At 37.4% G+C, this 21,365-nt stretch overlaps 1 protein-coding gene across 4 annotated transcripts in view; it reads left to right on the top strand.

The window, feature by feature from the left end:
* Positions 1 to 20,920, top strand: part of LOC104363487 (1-acylglycerol-3-phosphate O-acyltransferase Pnpla3-like) — a 54,269-nt gene extending 33,349 nt beyond the window's left edge. For 2 of the 4 annotated variants that reach the window (XM_032986465.2, XM_042795203.1), the window contains 8 exons: positions 4,216 to 4,448; positions 5,190 to 5,255; positions 8,133 to 8,342; positions 9,451 to 9,511; positions 11,611 to 11,826; positions 12,782 to 12,914; positions 14,092 to 14,208; positions 18,509 to 20,920. In XM_032986465.2, coding sequence (XP_032842356.1) covers positions 4,323 to 4,448; positions 5,190 to 5,255; positions 8,133 to 8,342; positions 9,451 to 9,511; positions 11,611 to 11,826; positions 12,782 to 12,914; positions 14,092 to 14,208; positions 18,509 to 18,800 — 1,221 coding nt within the window. In that variant the 5' untranslated portion in view covers positions 4,216 to 4,322 and the 3' untranslated portion in view covers positions 18,801 to 20,920. Of the gene's footprint in view, positions 1 to 947; positions 1,789 to 4,215; positions 4,449 to 5,189; positions 5,256 to 8,132; positions 8,343 to 9,450; positions 9,512 to 11,610; positions 11,827 to 12,781; positions 12,915 to 13,783; positions 13,868 to 14,091; positions 14,209 to 18,508 lie in introns of those variants that run through there. The other 2 variants (XM_032986464.2, XR_006165534.1) reach the window with 2 other exon arrangements.
* The last annotated feature ends 445 nt before the right edge of the window (positions 20,921 to 21,365 follow it).

The following is a 21,365-nucleotide window of genomic DNA, read 5'->3' as shown; positions in this document are numbered from 1 at the left end:
GGAGCGATTAGCTGACTAAAACGAATAGAAGTTCTCTGTACAAGCTAGAGAGTAATGCTGTGAAATGCTTGTCCCTGCAGCTTAGCCACTGATCTCTCTCACATACGCTTAATTTCTTCAAAACTTCAGCAAGAAACTTGTGCTCCTTAAACCCTTTAATTCAATTTTGCTGTAACGTCCTAACATAACACACTTGAGTTACTACAAACCTAATGTAAGCTTTTAAAATAAATCATATTTAACCACAATAACTATTTTTAGAATGTATCCAATTTGAAGTCTTAAGTCATTGTAAATGATTTAAGGAAGTTGCTTTAAATATTTGAAGAGCTCTTAAGCACAAAAACTGTATATTGTTTACCTGAAGGTATGTGTTATTAACAGCTTTTAAAATTTTTAGCATTTTAATAATTGAAACTTGCAGACTTAAAACTATTCCCTTGTTTTTCCCTTCTCATATGCCACCTGAGATTTTTGCTTTTCTCTAACAGACTAGCTAGTGATCACTGACCAAGGTATTGTGTTTCATGGGCAAGTGTATTTCTTCTGGAAACTTATTTAAAAAAAAAAAAAGCTGCTTGGTAGTGTTGGAAGACAGTTCAAAACCAGCCACATTCTAAAATCTTAATCACTGTACATTCATCAAACTAAGAAGGTATTCCTATGTTAATTCTATATCTTTTTAACTCTTAATTTTTTGCGAGTTTGTGTGAAAGTGGAAGATTGTAAATAAGCTCTAAAGAAACACTACATGGTATAATAATCTATTTTATTAGTTTGTGCTTCCCTTATGTTGATATACTTTAATATGCAGTATTTGTTATTTCTACAGATGTGGTTATAAGTCCCACGTGTTTTCACAGTTGCATTTCGCTGTGGGAAGACAGAGTGAGACTCTTCTGAGAGATGAGTAGTGGAAGGGTAAGAGGCAGCAGGCACAAACTGGAACATGACAAATTCTGATCTCATGTAAGGAAAAGGAAATTACTGTGAGGGTTGTAAAATACTGAATCAGGTGCCCAGAGAGGTTGTGGAACCTCCAACCTTGGAGGCGTTCAAAACTTGGCTGGACCCAGCCCTCAATTAGTACATTAGTTGTGCGTGACTATACACAAGTAAGTTTTTGACTAAAATTGATGTGTGTATCTCATCTGTTACAGGTTTGTAGCTGGATGTTTTAAACAAAAGGTTTTCTTTGTGCTTCATATTACCTGTTGGATAGGCAAACAGAGTCTGTAGAATTTCAAGTCTGAATAAATGTAAGCATTAGCCACTGAATGGAAAAAAAAGTGTACCTTTCCAGACTGAGGAAGAAGTTTCCTTCACTGAATCTGGGGGAAGGTAGAGGGAAAAGCTTAAAGGTGACTGTTCTTCTGAGGATGATGTGCATTCCAGGCTATTCCAAACAAACTGAACTTGCACTCCTTGTTAGATCTTCTCCATGGATGTCTTGAAGATCTGGTATTTTGGTGGTGATGTAGTCATCCATTTGAGTGGGGCACTGAAGAGAACAGGTTTGGTGACGGCTGTAAATACAATGTCAGGTTTTACTCTGTGGGAAACAATAGTTATCTGTTAAAAAGAGGAATATAGAAGTATAACTTGCAATGTAGACATATAACTAGAAACAGTTCACATTTAATAGGAACATTAATTTCTTTAGCTCTCTTGCGTTTCAAAAAATAAAACAGATGTACCAAGGTCTGCTTAAAATCCCAGTCTGACTTGAGCTCCAGCCCTCTGTCCCTTTCTGAGAAGATCCCATTTTGGAATACACCAGCCTAAGAGGTAACTGTGTTTTAGTCCTGTTGAGGAAGGAAGGGAAAAGGGAAAGAAGTTGGAATACTTTGAAGTCTGTTGAATTAATAATGAATAGCTTTTTACATTTTCAGTGTTTTAATATCACATACTCTTGGGTAGACACATATGCTTTTTTTTTTTTTTTTTTGTTAGGAGCCCTTCTCATATTTAAGTTAGGTTACAATAAATGAAATATGTAACCTTGATTTTTCTTTTTTTTCTCACTGTTGACTGTCAGATGTAGATATTCTTGTATGTGGAAGACATGAGTAAACATCTTTGAAATCAAATTTCATTTTGATGGGTAGTTACTTTCTGAAAGGAAGTTGAAATGAGAGAAGTTCAAATCTAAACTGTCAGAGGTCATCAGTTTTGTAGCCCTTTAATGGGATGTGTAAAGTGAGCCTGATGTTTTTTATGGTGAGAGGTAAATAATCGCAATACAAGGTTGTTGGAGGGCACTGGTTTACTTTTTTCCCCTGCAGAAATGGGCCTGCACTGCAAATGAGTGAAGATGTTACCATGCTTCAAACTTAAGTAATAGCTTGAGCTTCAATTTCACAGGATGCTAGCTACAGAAACAGGGTCAAGACCTGGCAGAGAAGTGAGACTGCGTGTATTTGTTTACTCATGTGCCCAAGCACCCAGTGCTCTTGGTCTGTTTTTTTAGAACACATAGTTTACTTGCTCTGTGCATAAATTTTCAAAAATGTACTTACTTTGCAAAAGGAAATAAATGAATGCACTAAGACTGCTGTTCCCAGACAGATTTCTGGTAGTTCAGTATCTCAGACTCCTGCAACATGCCTGATTTCTCTCTCTTGAGAAAGTTTAGAAGATTGAACATTGCTAAATTAGTTTATTAAAAAAAAGGATAGATGGTAATTTATATCTGAGTGCATGAAAAATAGAACTGCTAATACTGCCTACATGACTGCTTTTGGAAATAACTTCTTCACTTGCCAGAATGTGACTTGTGCCATTTTTTAGATGTGATTTACTAACATAAGCATATATTTGACCATGAACAGTGAGCTGTGTTTAAATTGTTTGCTGTCTTCTGGGGTGGGAGGTGGGGTCAGGCTACTGGTACCTGTGACTTCATGGCCCAAGACTTCACTCTGCAAGGGTGGAATGAAGAAAGTCGTAGTGGTAAAAATGAAGTGTGTCTGATAACTCAGATTTTTGAGAGATACTCTTTTGAACATAGACTCTTGGTTTACTGTGTGAAATGTTCTTCATGGCTATTTGAGGGGGAAAAATAACATTGCAGAAAGATAATTTGTTTGGAAATTAATCTGAACTCGAGGGCTTAAGAAGAGTTGTTTCCAGTGCAGTGCTCACATTTAACTTAAAGTTAAATGCTATCTGTTCTAGAAAGAGTAAGTTAAAATATGCAAGTTCTGGAAGTATTTTTAGATGACCTTGTAGTATATCACTTGGGTTAATAACCTGTTACTTTGACCTTCCTCCCCACCCCCTTTCCTCTACCAAGTTGACGAGTTTATCAGGCAGTTTCCTCAAAGTATGCCTTGGAGAAGCATGACATTAAAAATTTATACAAAACATTGCAGTTGGATGAGCTGCTGCTCTTACTATGTCTAGGTGTGTGGCTGTTAAAATGATTTCAGTGTTCTTCTGAAACAATTGTGTCTTCTGTAGTGGTTTGAGCTATTTCCCAAATGCTGATATAACTGGAGAAAAAAATTGACATGTCTGTTACATGTTGATAAAAAAGCACCTATTTAGGTGGAGACATGTGAGAGGTATTACAGATCTCCTCTGCATTCCTTAACCACTTACCTCTTGATGTTCCTTACTGTAAGTTCACATTTAATGTTCCCTTTACTGTGTTTATAAATGAAGATAATTGGTGCCCTGAAACTTTAAGCTTGCTTAAAGTTCAACAAGTGTTACTAGCTGTGGTGAACCCAGGTGCTCTGCTTCTTCAGCAGACACATTGTGGAGTGTAAATCCGTGCATCATACACTGTGTGTTTTTGTGAATGTTGCATATGGAACATGTCCCTGTATACATGCTTATGGAAGGTCACCCATCTTCGGGTTTTTTTCTTAAATAATGTGTTTCAGGAATCAATAACTCCTAACGGAAGCATCTTATATGGGTATTTTAATAGACACTTAAAGTCTACGTATAAATAACATGTAAGTAACTTAGTGTCTAGGTCTTTACCAGGAGTTCTATTTGACAGTCTAAAGTGACTTTTTTTTTTCCTCAGAAAACCCCTAAACTCTGTTAAACACTAGCGGACAGTTATTTTATCTGTTAAAAAGCTCTTGAATTTTCATGCTAGCAATCAGAGAGAGAAGTTGGAGCCATAGACATGCTTTATTACTGCAAGTGTGTTTTTTGGGTTTTTTTGACATATCTTCTGTTTTCAAATGTTATTTTCAGCTCAAGCTTGTGCAGATGTTCTGGCATTAGCCAAAGAAGCTAGAAAGCGAAATCTTGGTCCTCTTCATCCTTCCTTTAATGTGGTAAAGATTATAAGAGATGGACTGATGAGAAATCTTCCAGAAAATACTCACCAGTTGTCATCGGGCAGACTGTGTATTTCACTAACCAGAGTATCAGATGGTAAAAATGCATTGATATCTAATTTTAACTCTAAAGAAGAAGTTGTCCAGGTATGTTTGGTTTTGGCAACTTCAAAAAGTTTCTCTAATCTTAACTCCATTTAACATCATCTATTAGATATCCATTTTAAACATTTTAGGATATTGTGACTTTGGCAATATTTTAAAGAGGAATTCCAGTTTCATTACACTACATTGAAGTACTAGTTTTCCCAGTCAGTGTACGTGTGAACTGTTTTAGTGAGTAGATGCAAAGATGGATTATAAAAAGGATAAATGCCTTTAAAGTGAAGTGTATCTAATGAAACTATATCCTTCATGAATATGAATTTTCTTAAGGTCATTCTTAATAAAGCAGGGATCAAGAAACAGTCAAAACCAGCTTTTTAAAATTCTGAGTATCAGTTATAAAGCTAGTTTAATATCAGCCCAGAATGTTGATATTTGTGTCTCAGTTTGGTTAATCAGAAAATGTATAGCTTGAGTGAATGATTATAAACTTTTCCTTGCTAATTAGCATTTTTACAAATAGTCTTTTAGTGAGTCTTACAATTTTTTTTTTAGATGGAGTGTGGTTACTTTCTAAAAAAGAAATGCAGATTACCCTCATCCTGTTAAAATAATGCTTGATAATACCCTCTTTATTTTCCCTTTTTATTCAAATGTACTTGCTGGGGATGTTTTGGTTGGTTGCTTGGTTGTTTTTGCTACCATTTAAAAAGATAAAGGTAAATGATAATTTCAATAATAGAACAGTTACCATTTAATTTATATGGTCTCATTTTCCTGCAGGCTTTAATCTGTAGTTCATTTGTTCCTATTTATTGTGGCCTAATTCCACCATCATTTAGAGGTGTGGTAAGTCTCTATTGTTAAGATCTAACAATAGTTCTAGATGTTTTGGAAATATTAAAAACCAGTGTACGTGCTTTTTTAGGTTATCCTATTGTAAAATAAATACTCTCGTCATAGCTTCTAGTACTGTAGTTGTATGTTACAACTTTTAAAAAAAGCAAGGAAATGCTAAATGTGTGGAAGATAGGTTATGTATATTTCTTTACCACCCTGCAAAACGCACACACACTTTTTCTCTCTCAAATTTCTTGCTTGCTGATGCAAGAAATTAAAAGAGGCTATTATAAGCGAGCAAGTATTAAGCTTAAGGATAAATATTTATTGAAGAAGATGATGCTTATTCACCTGCACAAATGTCTAGGAAGGATCACTTACACTTGTTTGTTCAAAAAAATAATCTTGTAAGATAGTTTATTGTAAGTCTTTGTGTTCTTGCTGTAGGTAGGTCTCCCTTAAAACAATTCAAGTTCATGTTCAGTTACATATAAATAAAGCTTTTTAATGTTTTCTGTTATTACACATTCAGTGTAAGGAATGTTGCTTTTGAAAGGTAAAGTGTCAGTGTATTAGTCTGTTCCATTGCTTCACAGAAACTGTTGATTACAAAACCTCTTAGTACTTCATGGCTGTGAGGGCTTTTCTAAAATCCCCCATTAAAGGGGCAACAACTGCAGAAAAGTTAGTATAGTTTGTTGTAGGTGTTTCGATTAATCTGGAGGGAGACATGCACTTCAAATCAAGGCAGTGACACTCAGTGGCTTTTTGGTAGTGTTGTATTAACTTGCATTTGCTTTCCTTCCAACTCTGGGGCTCCTTACACAAGGAAGGGGAAAGAATATTGAAAAAAAAAAATTCAAAACATGTTTAACCGTGGTTGATTACAGACTGTTCTCAAGGCAGTCTGGAAGTGCTAAAAGGTCAAGGATAGACATGACATGTATTTTCTTCTTCATGCTGAAATTTAAGCAAAAGTGATTAGAACCGTATAGGGATTTTTCTTTATCTGTGCTTGTAAACCTTGTATGTCTCCTTAAACTCTTCCAGATTAAAGGGGTTATGAAAACAGAACGTTGGACTGAATCCAAGGTTTAGGTGGATCCAGGCTAATCTGGCTATTCAGTTGTTGTCGCCGGACAACAGTGTTAATTTAAAAGGCTTAGTTCAGAGTACGAACACAAACAAGTGATGCTTTACTTGGTCAAATTTTGAGGGAAGGGGAAGTAAGGAATAACTGTATCCTTTTGATCTTTGCAATTATTTTGATATGATTTTAATGCTTAGGAAGCGTTTTTGATGTAACTTGGTAAGAATGCCACAGTTTCATATGCTTGGCATGCCTCCTTAAATGCTTAAACACAGTAGAATGTCAAGTATGCAAACTTCGTAGCATCTTGCTGTTTACTGGCTTGGTGCTTTATGCATGTATACATTAAAAAAAAGACTTAAGCATAACTTTCAATAGGTATCTCTTAGCTGCCAGTTGTGAAGCTTTTGGGTGTGGTGGGGTTTTTTTTACCCCTTTCAAACACAACAATGGTTTTAGATTAAAAAATTACTAGGGGGAATAGATAAGCAGAAACTCCAGATGATTAAAAATATTTACCTCTGTAGAACAGTGACACAGATGTGTATTTCCACCTTTTAATAATTTAATGAGAAGGCTGCGTGCTATGGCTCTTCTTTTGCTAAATCTGTTTTATTGTTCTTGATACTTCCACAAAGGACTTGGTGATTGTACATGTACCTTAGTGATTGCGTTCTACAGCTACAGGAAGTTTGTCAGTAGCTGCATGCTGCTGGGTGTAAAGAATGTCCAAGACAGCTGACAAGTAGAGGAACAGGCTGCTCTAGAAGAGTATGTTGGATAAATTGCTCTGAGCTGTCCTCTTCCTAATTCCTAATTTGTTTCTTGGTATCAAAGTAAATGACATTGGTAATCCAGGTTGCTCCTGCTCAAAACACCTGCTCTGTTACCTTTACATTTTACAAGGAACTACAGGCTATGTCGGTTGCCTAGTTAGGAAAAAGGAAAATGCAGCCACTGAACCAGCAAAGGTGCTAATGTGGAGTGGTCTTCTGCCCCTGTCAGAACAAACTAGCTGCAATTGCTCCCACTGGAAAGATGGCTGTTGTGAGTGTCTGGAGGAGTTGTCTTTGGCCATAGGAGCAGCTGCACTATAGATTAGTTACCCCAATACAGAACTCTTCAGCTCTTGGGTCTTAAAATGTTTAAGGTGATGATGCATTAAAACTGCAGAAATGGACAGCGGAACACGATGGAGACAAAAGCATAACCTGGAACAGCTTCTAAGCTTGCACTCAAAGCAGAATATATAATCCATGACTGTTGGCAAGGTTTCTGAAGCATTAACCATTTTTATTTGCAGTTTCTTTATGTCCGAATATTTTTAATGCTTTTATATCAAGTTCTAATTATTAAGAGTAATTTCAAGTTACTCTAACTGAATGGTTTAGTATCACAGAACTTGAGCTTTGAAGTGTAGAGCTATTCTTTACTTGTATACTTTTTAAAGTACTCTGGTAGCTCTTTGGTTGGTGCTCTCCTTTGAGGAAGAAGAGACAGCTGCACTACTTTTTCTCTGCATGTTGTATGCGATTATGATCTTTGAAAAGGACTTGTTCTTTCTTAAACATACAGAAAAAAAAGCCATAATGCTCTTAGGCTATCTATGAAACTCTAGGTAGGAATGTTTTTAAACTGGCATTAGAGGACAAAGCATGCTACTCAAAATGTTTAGACTGGGAGCATAGGCAGAGACTGGTCTGTTAGTCTTAAATACTATTTAATTCTTGCATGGGAAATCTGCTAGTTAGAAATGTTCAGCCTTTGAGATGTCTTATTTCTGTTAATTTTTGTAGCGTTATGTGGATGGAGGAATCAGTGACAACTTACCTCACTATGAATCTAAGAACACCATCACAGTTTCACCTTTTGCTGGGGAGTGTGATATCTGCCCAAAGGGCAACTCTGCCAACTTTCATGAAATGAATTTGACCAACACCAGCATTCAGCTCAGTTTGGGGAACCTTTATCGTCTAACACAAGCACTCTTTCCACCAGAACCTAAGGTAAGTCACTGCCTTTGAGTAGTTACTAGAACAGCTTTCCATATAAAGGCCTTACTTTTGCAGAAAGCTACAGTCATATTAGCATTTCATCTAGTCATGTAAACTTTTCTGATGATGTTTCTTGTTTCTATTTTTATCATAGTTTGTCTTCATTCCTATTTTAATCTCGCTCAGACTAAAAATGCATGTCCTGCTATTGGCTTTCAGTACTTATTTGGGAATTAGCACAGGATTCTATCATACAATTAACACCGGTAAATTAATAACTGTCAGTTTGTAGTCCTTTGTTTACCTGCTAACCAGGTGCTTCTGAACTTAGCAGAAGTTTTAAAGCTTCACGGTTTTGTAAAGTTCTCAATTTATACTTCACACAGGCAAGTTGCCTTTAAACTTTGCTAAGTGGTGTTAATTGCAGATCTGATGAGGGAAATGTTCTTAAATTGCTTTTGTAGAAGCTGAAAAAAGGAAAACAGACTATGCCAGTTTGCTTGGGTTATGCAGCAGAGGAGAAGTAATATTTCTGACTGCGATAGATAGATATATTTTTAAAGTTGAGGGCTTTTTGACCACTTGAAGAAAAATGTTAAATTCTACTTATGTAGGATTTACTTCATATTTTAGTCTAGGACTACTGTGTAGGTGAGTTGGTGTTGCACCTGGTGAAAGATGCTTCCATATGGAAGACTAAGTCTGATTTTGAGCATGAGACTTGCACAGCTGACTTTTCATAGTTTTGGGAAGTGGGAAGCACTGTGAGGGGAGGAGGGGAATTGGCATACTCCATGCCACCCTGTTTCATTGTTGCTTACATCTGCTGAAAGGCTAGTCAAAGAAACAAAAAGGGAAGAAATTTTTGTGAACTGTTAGGGTGCTGTCCTTTTAGGTGGATAATTCAATGCATCTGTAATAGCTGAAAGATAGGCTCATGCATGCATCATCACAGTAGGCATATTAGCCTGAATCTGTTGAATTATAGCAATTGTTAATGTAATATTTATCTTAAAAGAATGGAGATCGAGGGTGGATGGAAGTGTCTTTTCATTCTCCAAACTTGATCTTAAATTGAATCTGCTTTTATTTGTCTGACTCATTTACCCTATTCTTGCAGGTACTAGGAGAGATCTGCGAGCAAGGTTATTCAGATGCTCTTAAATTCTTGAGAGAGAATGGTATGTTAACACTTGTGGATAATTATTGATGATGTGGTCTTAACAGTTTATAAAAAAAGAAATGGTGAAGGGGTTGTAAGTGGCCAAGAGCAGGGTCTTTGAGGTTTTTTAAAGGGATCATAGTAGATTTAGTTCTCCTAGAAATTACATAGTTGTAGTAACTATTCACCCAAGTTAATTTCTATGTGGCAGCATACCTTGAACTTTTGGGCTTTTATTAAATTTGTGTAGTGAATGTTAAGGTATAGTTAAATGAAATTATGAAAGAATTCAAATTCTAGGGAAATCATTTTACTAGATTTTTGTGTTAATCATGAAGAGTAGGAATAGGCTATTGTTTCCCACACCTGTGAAACCTGTATCTTATCACCTCCTCTCTGCTATCATCCCAATGAATTTCTAAATAACGCCTTATAATAAATCCAGAGCTGAGAGCTGGCTAACAACAATATAAACTTTGTCACAGACAAATCCTTAATCTATACCATGAATGACTTTAGAAGATGACTTGTAATGTAGCAGTTGTTGGGACCCAGATGAGTTTAGGAAGGAGAATTGAGTTGCTCTGCTCCTAGAATTTGAGTAACATATTCCATTCTAATAAATGTTACTGCTCTGCACACTGAGACAAGCAAGTTAAAGACAGTAACTAGATATTAGCATGAAGTTAACCATGTGTTAAATGTGCCTAGCCTCTGTAGTCTTTGGATGCAGAAGAAAATTGATACTGGGTTGGGTTAGAGAAACGGAAACTGAAATGTCATGTTTGCACTACTACAGATAGTATCAGTTGCAGTATTGTAACTCAGTCACAGATTGATGTACTCACTGCTTATACTCTGTTATAACTAAACATTAAATATTCGGGTTTTTTTGGAATATTTTTCTTCGCTGCTAAAAACCGTCACAATTCTGCTTAAGCGTTTGATTTTTCTAGTAATATTAAATATTTAATGAGAGAGTCCTGCTTTATACCTTTTATCAGGTGATTAAAAGCATAAGCTGTACAAAAAACCCTATAATTTGTGGTTGACTGTGTTAAGATGTGTTCCATTGCTGTCCTGCACCTACAAGTTTCCTGTGTGCATGTTTCCATCTGACACTAATGTCTGAGATTCCTTGCCGCTCTTCTTTGGAACCTTTCCTTCACATTCTCTGTGTATTGCACTATTGTCCTCCTTTTCACACTAATGATCCTGTGATCACCTTTTTTTATTCTGTCACAGGTTTGTCTTGCTTCAAGCTTAATCAATGATAATTACAACCTTTCCAAACTCGTTAATTATACACCTCATTTTTTGTTCAGTTTTTTCAGCTGTAGGAGTTAATTTTTTTTCCCCCATCTGTAACACTTCTGATAACTATTGCTAAATTGACTGTATATTCTTTTGACATTTGTCTTTTTAGGAGTAAGTAGGATACAGATTCTGTTGCATGTAGATACGGGTTCTAGTCAAATTTGGTGGTCTATATGTGTAAATAACTTTATAATGATTTTCTGGAAACTGAGTATAAATACACTGGTATTTTTTTGCTTTGTGCTCATCATCTAGTGCTTGTTTCTAAAGTAATTATCAGTGCTATTAATTGGCACCAGTTTTGCAAGGCAACCAATGTTGATTTAGATCTGTACTTTGGATATATCTTAAAACAATATTGTACCCTACTTGCTTTCCTTTTCCACCCTGTTGTAGCAAGGCCTCAAAGTAGACATGTGATACCTGACATGTCAGATTTCCCAAATGTCTGATGTGCTTTAGGTGTGTTCTTTCAAATAACTACTAAATCAGTTTTCTTCCTCTCGTTTAAATCATTTGCTTTCTTGCTGGGAAACAGCTTAGCTTTGGTAAATGACTGTATGTTTCCAGTGCAGTTTCAGTTAATTGTTCACTTTTTCCTTTTCTTTAGAACATCTTTTAATGTTAGACCTAAGCCTGCAAAAGAGTATTTGTCAGAGTGATTAAATGCTTGTGGATAAGAGCAAGTGTATTTGATGTTGGGTAGATAATGTTTCCTTAGGCCTTTGTACAGACACACAAACTACAGGTGCTTTGAAGACCTGTGAATTGAGTCTAAGTGGAAGCTCTTCATTCTTTCAGGTATTCTGAATGACTCAATTTATATCCAGTTGTCCTTCACAAAAAGAAATCTTAATGAGGGTGCACAACACATTGACAATAGGAAGAAAAAAAAATTGACAGAAGATTGCAGACCAGAAACTTTGAAAATGGAAGTACTTAATGACCAGCTGAAGCAAAACCCCTGGCCTTTGGAGAAGAGCATATTTGAGAGTCTACCTCCTAGACTTCGTAAAGGTACGTGCTTCAGGCTGTTTTCTGTAACTTTGTCAAACTTTGACTTTTTTTTTCCCCCTCTGCTTACTCTTATAATTTGCATAAGATGCTTTTTAATCTTGTAACCGCCTGTGATATTAGAGACTAGCTCAGCCCCCAAAAAGTTCTTTAAATACTTCAGTGTGAACATGTACATTTTGATTTAGCTATGGAAATAAGATTGAAGCAGGAGGAAGGCACTGCTTTCAACTGTGCAGAGTCGTGAACTGAATTCTCATTTAGTTTTGGATAAACTTAAGTGCACAGTATTTTTGTAAGCATATATCACACCAAAGTTGAACTTCCAGTCCAAACACTGGTTATCCCTATCTTATTTTTAAAACAGGCTTCTGTAGATATCTTATTCTCTGGCTTTCCTGTCTTCTTAATAAGCTGTTAATTGACCAAAACCACTTCTAATATTTCTTTAATCTACAAGCTTTACCTAGGGTATTTCTGTGGATGCTGATCAGTGTTTTCAGCATCTAAAATCTGTGATCCCAGTGACCCAGGAGAATAAAATTTGAAGTGTACTACTTACAGCTATATGTAGCAACTGGAATATGTGGAACTTTTAAATTTAAACAAACTCCTTAGAGTCATACAGTTTCTAACAAGACAGGAATGCTGTCTAAAATACATAAGTATTTTTGGAGAGGTGAACTTTACATCCTCTTACTGCAAATTAATTCTTAGACTTATTGCATAAAAGTTCTAGGTAATGCCTTTTGTCTCTGTGGTATGAGTGTGTTTCCCATATTTTAACAGAGAGAAGGTCTATGGTAAGAGCATCTTGATGTTAATTCTTTAATTTTCAATCTGAGCCTTCTTCAGTAACACTTGGTAATCTTCACTCAACGTTATAAAATTTTAAGCAAGTGATTTAGACTGTTTTCAAATCATCTAACATATTTTTCAAAAAATAATTTTTCTTAAGCACTGCAGGAAGCTTGTAAAGAACAGAATGGATTCTATGCTCAGTTCTCTAAACTCTTCCCAATGCGGGTGATATCATATCTGATGCTACCATATACGCTACCAGTAGAGTCTGCTTACTCTGTTGCTTTACGGTAAGAAACTTCAAATGAACCATTTTAGAATTATTTTACTTTTGGAAGTTTACTCACTGAGAGCTTTTTCAGTGTTGTAGGCATTCTGGTACTCTACAATTCAAGTGGTAACTGTCCAAAGACCATTATTCCTGCCTACATAATGCATCCTCCTAAAGCCTCTTAGTCTAAGGCTAGATAAACATATTAAGAAGATTCCTAAACAATTTATTCTTATTACTATTAGATGTCTTGTAATTGCTCAAAAGAAGCACCCTTAACTGCGTTTTTGAGGAGCACATTCTTTATTACTATATTTTGCAGTGGTATTTGAACTCTATCCAGATGTTTCTTGTGATTTTAGCTTCTTTCTGAAGTCAGGAGTGAAATCCAGTGTTTGCTCACTATATAAATTTTCTCACCAGGTTTGTTTAGGTTGACTGAAAGTTGTGGTCTTGAAATAGGACTTCATTTTACAAGTTTTTCAGTTCTTGTAAAGGAACAATTATGTTAAATGAACATACCATGAACCCTAAGCTTTGTGTTTGCTTAGGAGAATTCCAGGCCTTGAGCAGCAGATGTCATTGCTATCATTAGAAAAGAATTGAAAAATCAAATGTTTTGTAAATGGAACCACACAGAACTCCAGCAAAATAATTTCTTTGCCACTTAATGTGGTCCTTATGTGTCATTTTTTGGGAGGAAGCAAGTTTCAACAGAATATCTATGTGGGTTTTTCCCCTTCATCCCCTTCCAGTGTAACAGGAAAAAAAAAAATACATTTGTGACACTGTTCAGTTTCTGCTTTGTATTTGTTCTTCCATTGTGCTTTTCTTTTGTTCTTTCTTCTTCCTCCACCTAACTTTAAACTGACCATAAAGTTCTCGTAGATAGGAGAATTTTTCAGGCTTCCTAAATGTTGGTCATAGGGTGTGGAATGCACATACTGGTCAGCCACTCAGCATAGATCAGAGGTACAGTTGTCTGTGTTGCCTTTTTTTCGTAGCTTGTGAAAGAGATGAGTGGGCTAGATGGGAAGTCAGGGAGGTTGGGAAGAACTGGAGACCTTGGTGGGGGAGTTAACACAGCTTTCATTCTCCCCAAGTTATTTTATTGGGTGTTGGGCATGGTATGCAAAAATATAATGCAGATCACATCTACTGCTTACAAAACAATTGTATTTTGGTTTTGATTTTAGGTTAGTAAACTGGTTTCCTGACATGCCTGCTGATGTTCGATGGATGCAAGAACAGCTTTGTCGGATTGCTGGTACAGTTTATTCGCAGGCTAAAAGCAAGCTATTCTGTACATCCAGGTAAAGTGGAGTGCTATTGCATGTAAATGATGCATTTTTAAAAATTCTTTCTTTTGTCAGAGCTTCAAGTACTAGTAAGTTTCTCTCTTAAAAGACGATGTAATAACTTTCTCAAAGGTAATGCAAAACCCTTCTCACTGCTTCTAATCCTTAGCATTGTTTATTAAGTATATTTTCTGGTGCTGCTTCTTTATAGTTGATCCATGATTGATACATATTGTGGGTGAAGAGGTGTTGCTTCTTGGTAGGCTTATACTTTTTGGGGAAAGGGGTGAGTTATGGAGCAGGCATTGGACTGAAAACAGACTTCTTCTCTGCTCCACAGTAGCTGGAGTAACAGGAAGAAAAGAGGAGGAAATGGTTCCTTAAGGTGTTCTAAGTCAGATGTAGCAGGTAGGAAGTGGAAAGCATTGGGAGAAGGACTAGATTCTTAAGAGTCTGAACAGGAAGGGGTGTAAGAGGTAAAAAGCTGATGAAGTACAGTCTTGTAAGATAGTCGGGAAGAATTAAAATCAGACACATAAGGAAAATTTTTAGGAACACCTATTCCTATAAGAGGAACCTCTAATCAGGTTCATTAGGCTGCTTTGTCAAGCTGGTGTGAGATTTAGCCTTTCAGACTTTTAGATTCTGTTAAACTTTGTAGCACTGTGTATGGAGGAATCTGTGACAACTCACCTTGGTATGAGCCTAAGCATACCACTACTGTTTCACTTTTTGCTGGGGAGCGTAGAATTTTCCCAAGAAGCTCTCCAGACTTTCACAAAATTAATATGACCAATATTCAGCTTAGATTTTCCTGCTAAAAAAATGGACTGGTTGCTGGAACAGAGTTGCACAGTCGTGTCAGAGTAGTGCTATAAAGTAGAGAGACCTAGGCGCTCTCTGAGGTCTAAATTCTTATGAAGTCTCCTAAGATTCAGTCTGGAAAAGTATAAATCCAGATCTCAGCAGAGTAGGTCAATCTATTTTACTGTAATTTTTGATTGCTTCAACTCCTGAAATTCCTGGTTAGGAGGTAGAAGAGAGGAGAGATAAAATAGCCTGAAAAGCTATTAAGAGTGAACAGAATTCTTAAACGCTTCATAAAAGCTTCCAAGAAATAGCTGTAGCACTGGAAAATTCTAACTGTAGCAGTTAGTTTAATTAAAGCATTGCCATGTTCTATATACAGTACATTTTTAAATTAAAACAAAAAATACCCTTTTATTCAACCAAAGAGTTCTTTAGCTTTTGTCTGCCTGTTTTTAGTGATAATGTTAGATAAGGAGAAAGATCAAAGCTGCTCTTTTTTGCCCTGGCAGTGCTATACACTGAGCCATCAAAAATGCAGGTTTGATATGTCTGAGAACTGCTTCATCCTACTTCCTTATAAGAAGCTTTGCCAGGTTCTGCATCAGCATCATGAAAGATCAGATCCATACGTTCCAGGTCTTAGAAGTAGAGAGTAGCCGAATTTACTGTTAAAGGTTCTGGCTTAATGGGAGACAATGAAGTTGAAGCTTGGGTTTCTTTCTCCCTTTGGAAGTATTAAATGGTGGCTTTAATATGAGGTTGTAAAGATACTTTCCTTTTACAATATTCAGTTTTATCTAGAATTCAGAAGCATTTAATTCCTATATACAAATAGTTTCTCTTCTCCCCTTGTGAAATCAGTTAAAGCCTTTTCTTGTATAACAATAGTTGGCTTTTCAGGCCATCAGAACAGAAATGTAGTTCTTGCTATATATTTGCTAGCATCCTGCTGTCATTTCTTCAGTTATTCGATGCCATGTATAATCCAGTATTCTTTTTTCCTTCTTAATGATATGTCTGACTTTCCACAATAAATTGGGGCATTGTCATCTTCCTGCTTTTAGCCTTATTTAGCAGCTTCTTGGTGTTGCTCATATTCCAGCCTTGCCAATCATGAGAGTCTTCATCTGAAATGGTCATTTGGAAGGCACAGTATCACAAGACTCTCTCAGATTTGACTCCTCAGACAGGTTATTTGGTCATTGAGTCATTAACCAGAAACATTATTTTGCTTCTCAAGGAAAGAGCAAGCTCTTGGCCATAAAACAGAACATGGTGGTCATGTGGATCTTCCTGTATGCTCTTATAATAACTTCAAGGTATCAGCTCTCACTGAACTGCTTACACTGTCAAACTTACAAGTTCTCTGAAGCTTTCCTTTAAGTGGATTCCCTCTTCAGGTAGCTAGGTCCTAAGGCTCTGTGTGTAAAATTCTGCATTGTATTCTACAGGTGGCTGTGGGCCTGTACTTTGTTTCAGCATCCATTAATAACTTACTGATGCTTTTACAGAAAGTTATTGCCCCCATCTTTTTTTTACACTATTCCCCTGTTGTGGTTTGAGCCTGGTTGGCAGCCCAACACCATGCAGCCGCTCATTTCTCCCTTCTCTTCCAGTGATGAGAAGGGACAAATGAGCCAGGCTTGGGATTCGAGACAGGACTGGGAGGGGAAGATCACCCATTGTGGTCATGGGCAAAAGGCAGACTCGTTAGGGGAAGAAAAAATTAACAATACATTTTACGGACCCTAACAACAACACTTAACAGAGTAGGACAGTGAGAAGCATTGCCACATCTTGAACACCTTCCCCCCACCCCTCCCTTCTTCCCGGGCTCAGCTCTGCTCCCGATATCTCTACCTCCTCCCCCAGCGGCGCAGGGGCAGGGAATGGGGGGGTGCAGTCTGTGCTGCTGCTTCTTCCATCTTCAGTGGGGGGAGTTTCTGGAACTTGTTCCCCCTGCTCCATCGTGGCCCACCTCTCACAGCAGACAGTCCTCCACAAACTTTCTCCGACATGAATTCCTCCCATGGGCCGCAGCGTTCCCCACACTGCTCCATCATGGGTCACCAACTTTCTCCGACTGGAGTCCCTCCCACGGCTGCAGCCCTTCCCAGGCTGCTCCGGCGTGGGACACCCCCGCATGCTGCAATCCTCCCAGCACTGAATTACAGTAGCGGGGCTGCCTTTTCCCACAAGACCCCAGCCTTCTTCAGGCACAGAACCATGATCATCCCGGCAAATCACAGGCCACAAATCAATGTCTGTTCCACCGCAGATCTCCATGGCTGGCAGGGTGAGCCGCCCTGCCGTCTCACCACAGGATACAGGGGGGTCTCTGCTCCGGCACACCTCCCCCCTCCTTTCTTCCTCCGTTCCTCCACTGACCTTGGTGTTCACGCAGCTGCTACAACTCCTCCTCACAAGTCCAACTCCTCACCACATCCTTTCTTAAATACGTTATTGTAGAGGCACAGCTGATGGGCTCAATTTCCCAAACAGAAGTAGAGCTGACGTGGAGCTGGGGGAGCTTCGAGAAGCTTCTCACAGGGGGCTGCCCCTATAGACCCCTCCCCTGCCACCAAAAAACTCCACCACTCACTCAAACCCAGGACATCCCCTTATGCCATCAGATCTAGCTTCTGGTTTGGAATCAAACTTAAATATCATGAAAATTAGTGCTGTTTACAGTTTGAAAATCCTTTTAGGAAACTTAACCTGGTGGATGGTATCTTCTAGTGCACCTAAACTTCAGGTTTGGAAACTGGTGTTGAAGTGTGTATGGCAAGTTGGGTTTTTTCTGTGTGAGAGGGGGTGTTGTAGGTTGTTCTGTGTGTGGTGTTTTTTTTGTTTGTTTTTGTTTTTTTTTTTTTTGTTTTTTTTCCCCAAAAGCACTGCAAGAAAGGATAACCTTTAAAGAAAAAACTGGGTTTTCTTGGTGGGAACTTCAGTTTCCTCTCAGATTGAAAAAGACTAACCTGGTGATTCGGGTGCTGTTTTAGAGTGTAGGAAAGTTCTGTTTCAGCTGTTCAGTTGGTGAAAATTAGCTGGTTGTAAAGTGGAATGCGGAGATAGCATCTGGAAACTTGCTACTCAACTTGTAAATGTTGAGATTATTCTTGTTAATGTTCAGTTAGTGCTATGATTGGTAAATCAGCAAATATTCCAAGCAGATAGCTGGGAGAACAGGACTATTGAAGAGGTAGTGTACAAACTTGGGTCTGCCCTTCTGAGCTCATCAGAACAGTGTGACTTTTAGTGTAAAACTATTTCATACCTACTTCTGAGGACAACACAAAATGGCAGAGCAACCCTCTTTTAGATATGATTGTTTCAAGATCCTTTTCCTGTTGTCCCATATCCTAACACACTAAATGCATTTAAAATTACGTATTGTCCTTTAATGTTTTTCCTTATATGAAGATTTCCTGTCAGACATCTGAACAGTAATAGAAATGTAATTGAAACACTAATAATCTTTTCTTTTTTTTTTTTTTTTAAACAGGAAAGACAACTATGCATCACTAAGAAAATGTCAAACTGTCCCATCTACTATGGAATTTCTTTCTTCATACTGCCGCCTTAAAATGCCTCACTCTTCTGCAGACCTTGAAACCTGGCTCTGGGAATCTTCATGCTTCATGCACTCAGCTATGAAAAATGATTCTGCTAACATGCAGGAGCATTCAGACTTAAACTCCTATCCTAATTTTCTCCCAAATTCTGATGAGTCTGGGTTAGAAATAGATTTTGACTCTTCCTCAGAGACAAGCTTCCAAACTGCTCCAGAGTATTAATTTGGAAGTAGATCCCACAGTTTCCAAAATTCCAATTTGGCAGAGAAATTTCAATCTTAAAGGACTAAAGACCACTTTCTTTATTGCCAATAAGTCTTGGGAAATTATTTGTTTACAGCTTCCTGACAAATCTGCCTTGGGAATTCCACTGTTTTAAGGATTATAAAAACAGTAGCTGCTATACTAAGTAACAGACTACAATTTTGTCAAAGCACCAGCTCAATTAACTGTAGTAAGATTTGTAATAAACATTGTCTCTCTGGAAATAAATAAAAAAAAAATCTTTCAGCATAAAAATGTAAATTCTCTAAACAGATTGTTAGACAAACAAGCATTGATAACAAAGCTTTTTTAAAATACAATTCTTAATATTATGTGGTAGGATTCCTTTTATAGCACTTAAATGAAATTAGACTTTTATTTCATAAAGGGAAATATACAAATGAGCTTTTTAGTGGCCTCCGGTGTCCATTTGCCTTATGTTTAGTAAACACTGTTGTGTTTATGGAAAAGTAGTCTGCTTAAGATACTGTAGGAACAGTAGTATTCTAGGTTGTTGTATGTATTCCACAGTTCACATTGCTTCTCCTCTATGGTTCTTTCACTGTGCAAATACTTGAAGGGAAAAAGACATAAGAAATGGGACAGGTTCCCCTGAAGTGTAAACAGGTACAGTTTCAGTAATTTCAGAGGACTTTTTCTGTGATTAATAAGGGCTTAATACTCAACAAAGTGGGTCAAATAGTGACTGTAATTAGAAGCAAACAGTAATTTGAGAAGGTGTTAAACTTTACAGAAGACACTAACAAAAATCAGTGTATAGCAAGTGGTGAATGATGTTTAGGTTTTCTCTGTGATTGCTGCCCAATCATTCTCAATCACCTTTTTCCCTCTAACTTGAGAGATTTTTCTTCTCTTCTTTCACTTCCCTCTTGCTAAAGGAGGGAAGATAAAAGGGATCCCTCCTTTCTCAGTGAGGTATGATAACCCAAAGGAACTTGACCAATTGCTAAAAGAATCAAACATGTAAGACTCAGTGGGAGTATCAGTATTTAGGGAGCTCTGTGAAAGTCTCAAATAATGGGTTGAAAGTCAGCCAAATTGTATCTGTATTGAGTGATGGGCACTTTAAACACTTTCCACTACAGAGATTCTGCATAATTTTAATGAAGACAATGCATTAGTGTATGAATACATCAGGAGAAGTAACTAACTTTTAAGGTTAACTACTCTTTTGATGTTTTGTTCTGATGTCTTGTACAATTTTTTTAAAAATAGGAAACAGTGATGGCTTTGAAGCTGAGTTTGCGCATGTGTTTGAGGGCAGATGTGTGACATGTGAAAGCTGCTCATTCAAAAATATAAATTCTCTGTAACTCCGGTGCAGCCCAGGGCAGACACTATAGATGCTTACTGGGAGTATCTTGTACAACGAGCAGCAGTGATTAGGTTGTGATGCTCAGAAGAAAGAACTCTGGAGTGTGAACTTCAGTATTCAGAAGTCTGTCAAATAGCAAAATGTAGCATTTTGAATTGGAACAGCTTTTAGGCAGTTTCTCAGTTGCGATTTCCCTAAGCTTGAAATGCTAAATTTTACAATGTTAAAATTGATTTTTAGAATGGTGGGGGACAGGGGAGAAAGTGTCAGGCTATCCGTTTCTGTACCACAGAAGACTGGTGCTATTTTACGTCAGCTCTTTTGTTAATTTCTTCTGTGTATGTATCTTCAAATTTGCAAGAAGAATTGGAAATGTTACTCTAACTACAATTAAAAGATATGAGGTCTGGTTTACATTGTCTGTCTTCTATAGCTTTAAACTTTCTATAATTTAATTTTATAATGTTCTGCAAGAAGTTAGTTTTACCAGTACATCTTAAACTTCAAGCAGGAATGCCAAGTTTTGCTTCCTTACTGTGTACTGGAATAGTTCTATTAACTACATTTAAATCAACCTTAACCACTTCTGTTGTGCACAGCTGATTTTTGTCTCCCTTTTTCTAAAAGAAGACAATCTCTTCTGTTACTGTGTTTTCTAAGCTTTCTTGGGGGTAATATACCTAGTGTAAGTTAAATCAGAATGTGTTAATTTCATTGACTATTAAAGCTTTAATGGTTGTGAGGTGTCTTTTTAAGAGTATTAATTAGTATGGAGTTTGACAGATGCTTGTTCATGCTCCAGAGGGACCTGAACATCACCATAATTTAAACTATAACTTCTTTGCAATCTGTTAGTTTACAAATAACTTTCTGTATTTAAACAGAAACAATTCAGAACCGGAGGAAGGTGTTACTTGGGTCTGGAGGAAGAAAACAAACATCGTCTCCTTTCCGAGTTAAAACTTGCCGCTTTAGTGCACTACAGGTGCTAAATGACTGTTTAAAGTCATGTAAAACAGAAGCTCTGATGTCGGTTTAAGTCCAGGGTGTCCAGTGACCTCTTGCCCCTGTCCCCACTGCGCTGTCAATTCGGGTCTTGTTGCCTGTCACCCTTAGATGGGAGGTGCTTAGTTTTCATCTCCCCCCCCTCCAACAAGCTCCTCTCAGGGGCCACGCGTGAAAACCGG

The sequence above is a fragment of the Tyto alba genome, unplaced genomic scaffold, assembly GCF_018691265.1.
Source record: "Tyto alba isolate M040663 unplaced genomic scaffold, T.alba_DEE_v4.0 Super-Scaffold_21, whole genome shotgun sequence".
Lineage (NCBI taxonomy): Eukaryota > Metazoa > Chordata > Aves > Strigiformes > Tytonidae > Tyto > Tyto alba.
This window is presented reverse-complemented; position numbering and strand designations above follow the sequence as displayed.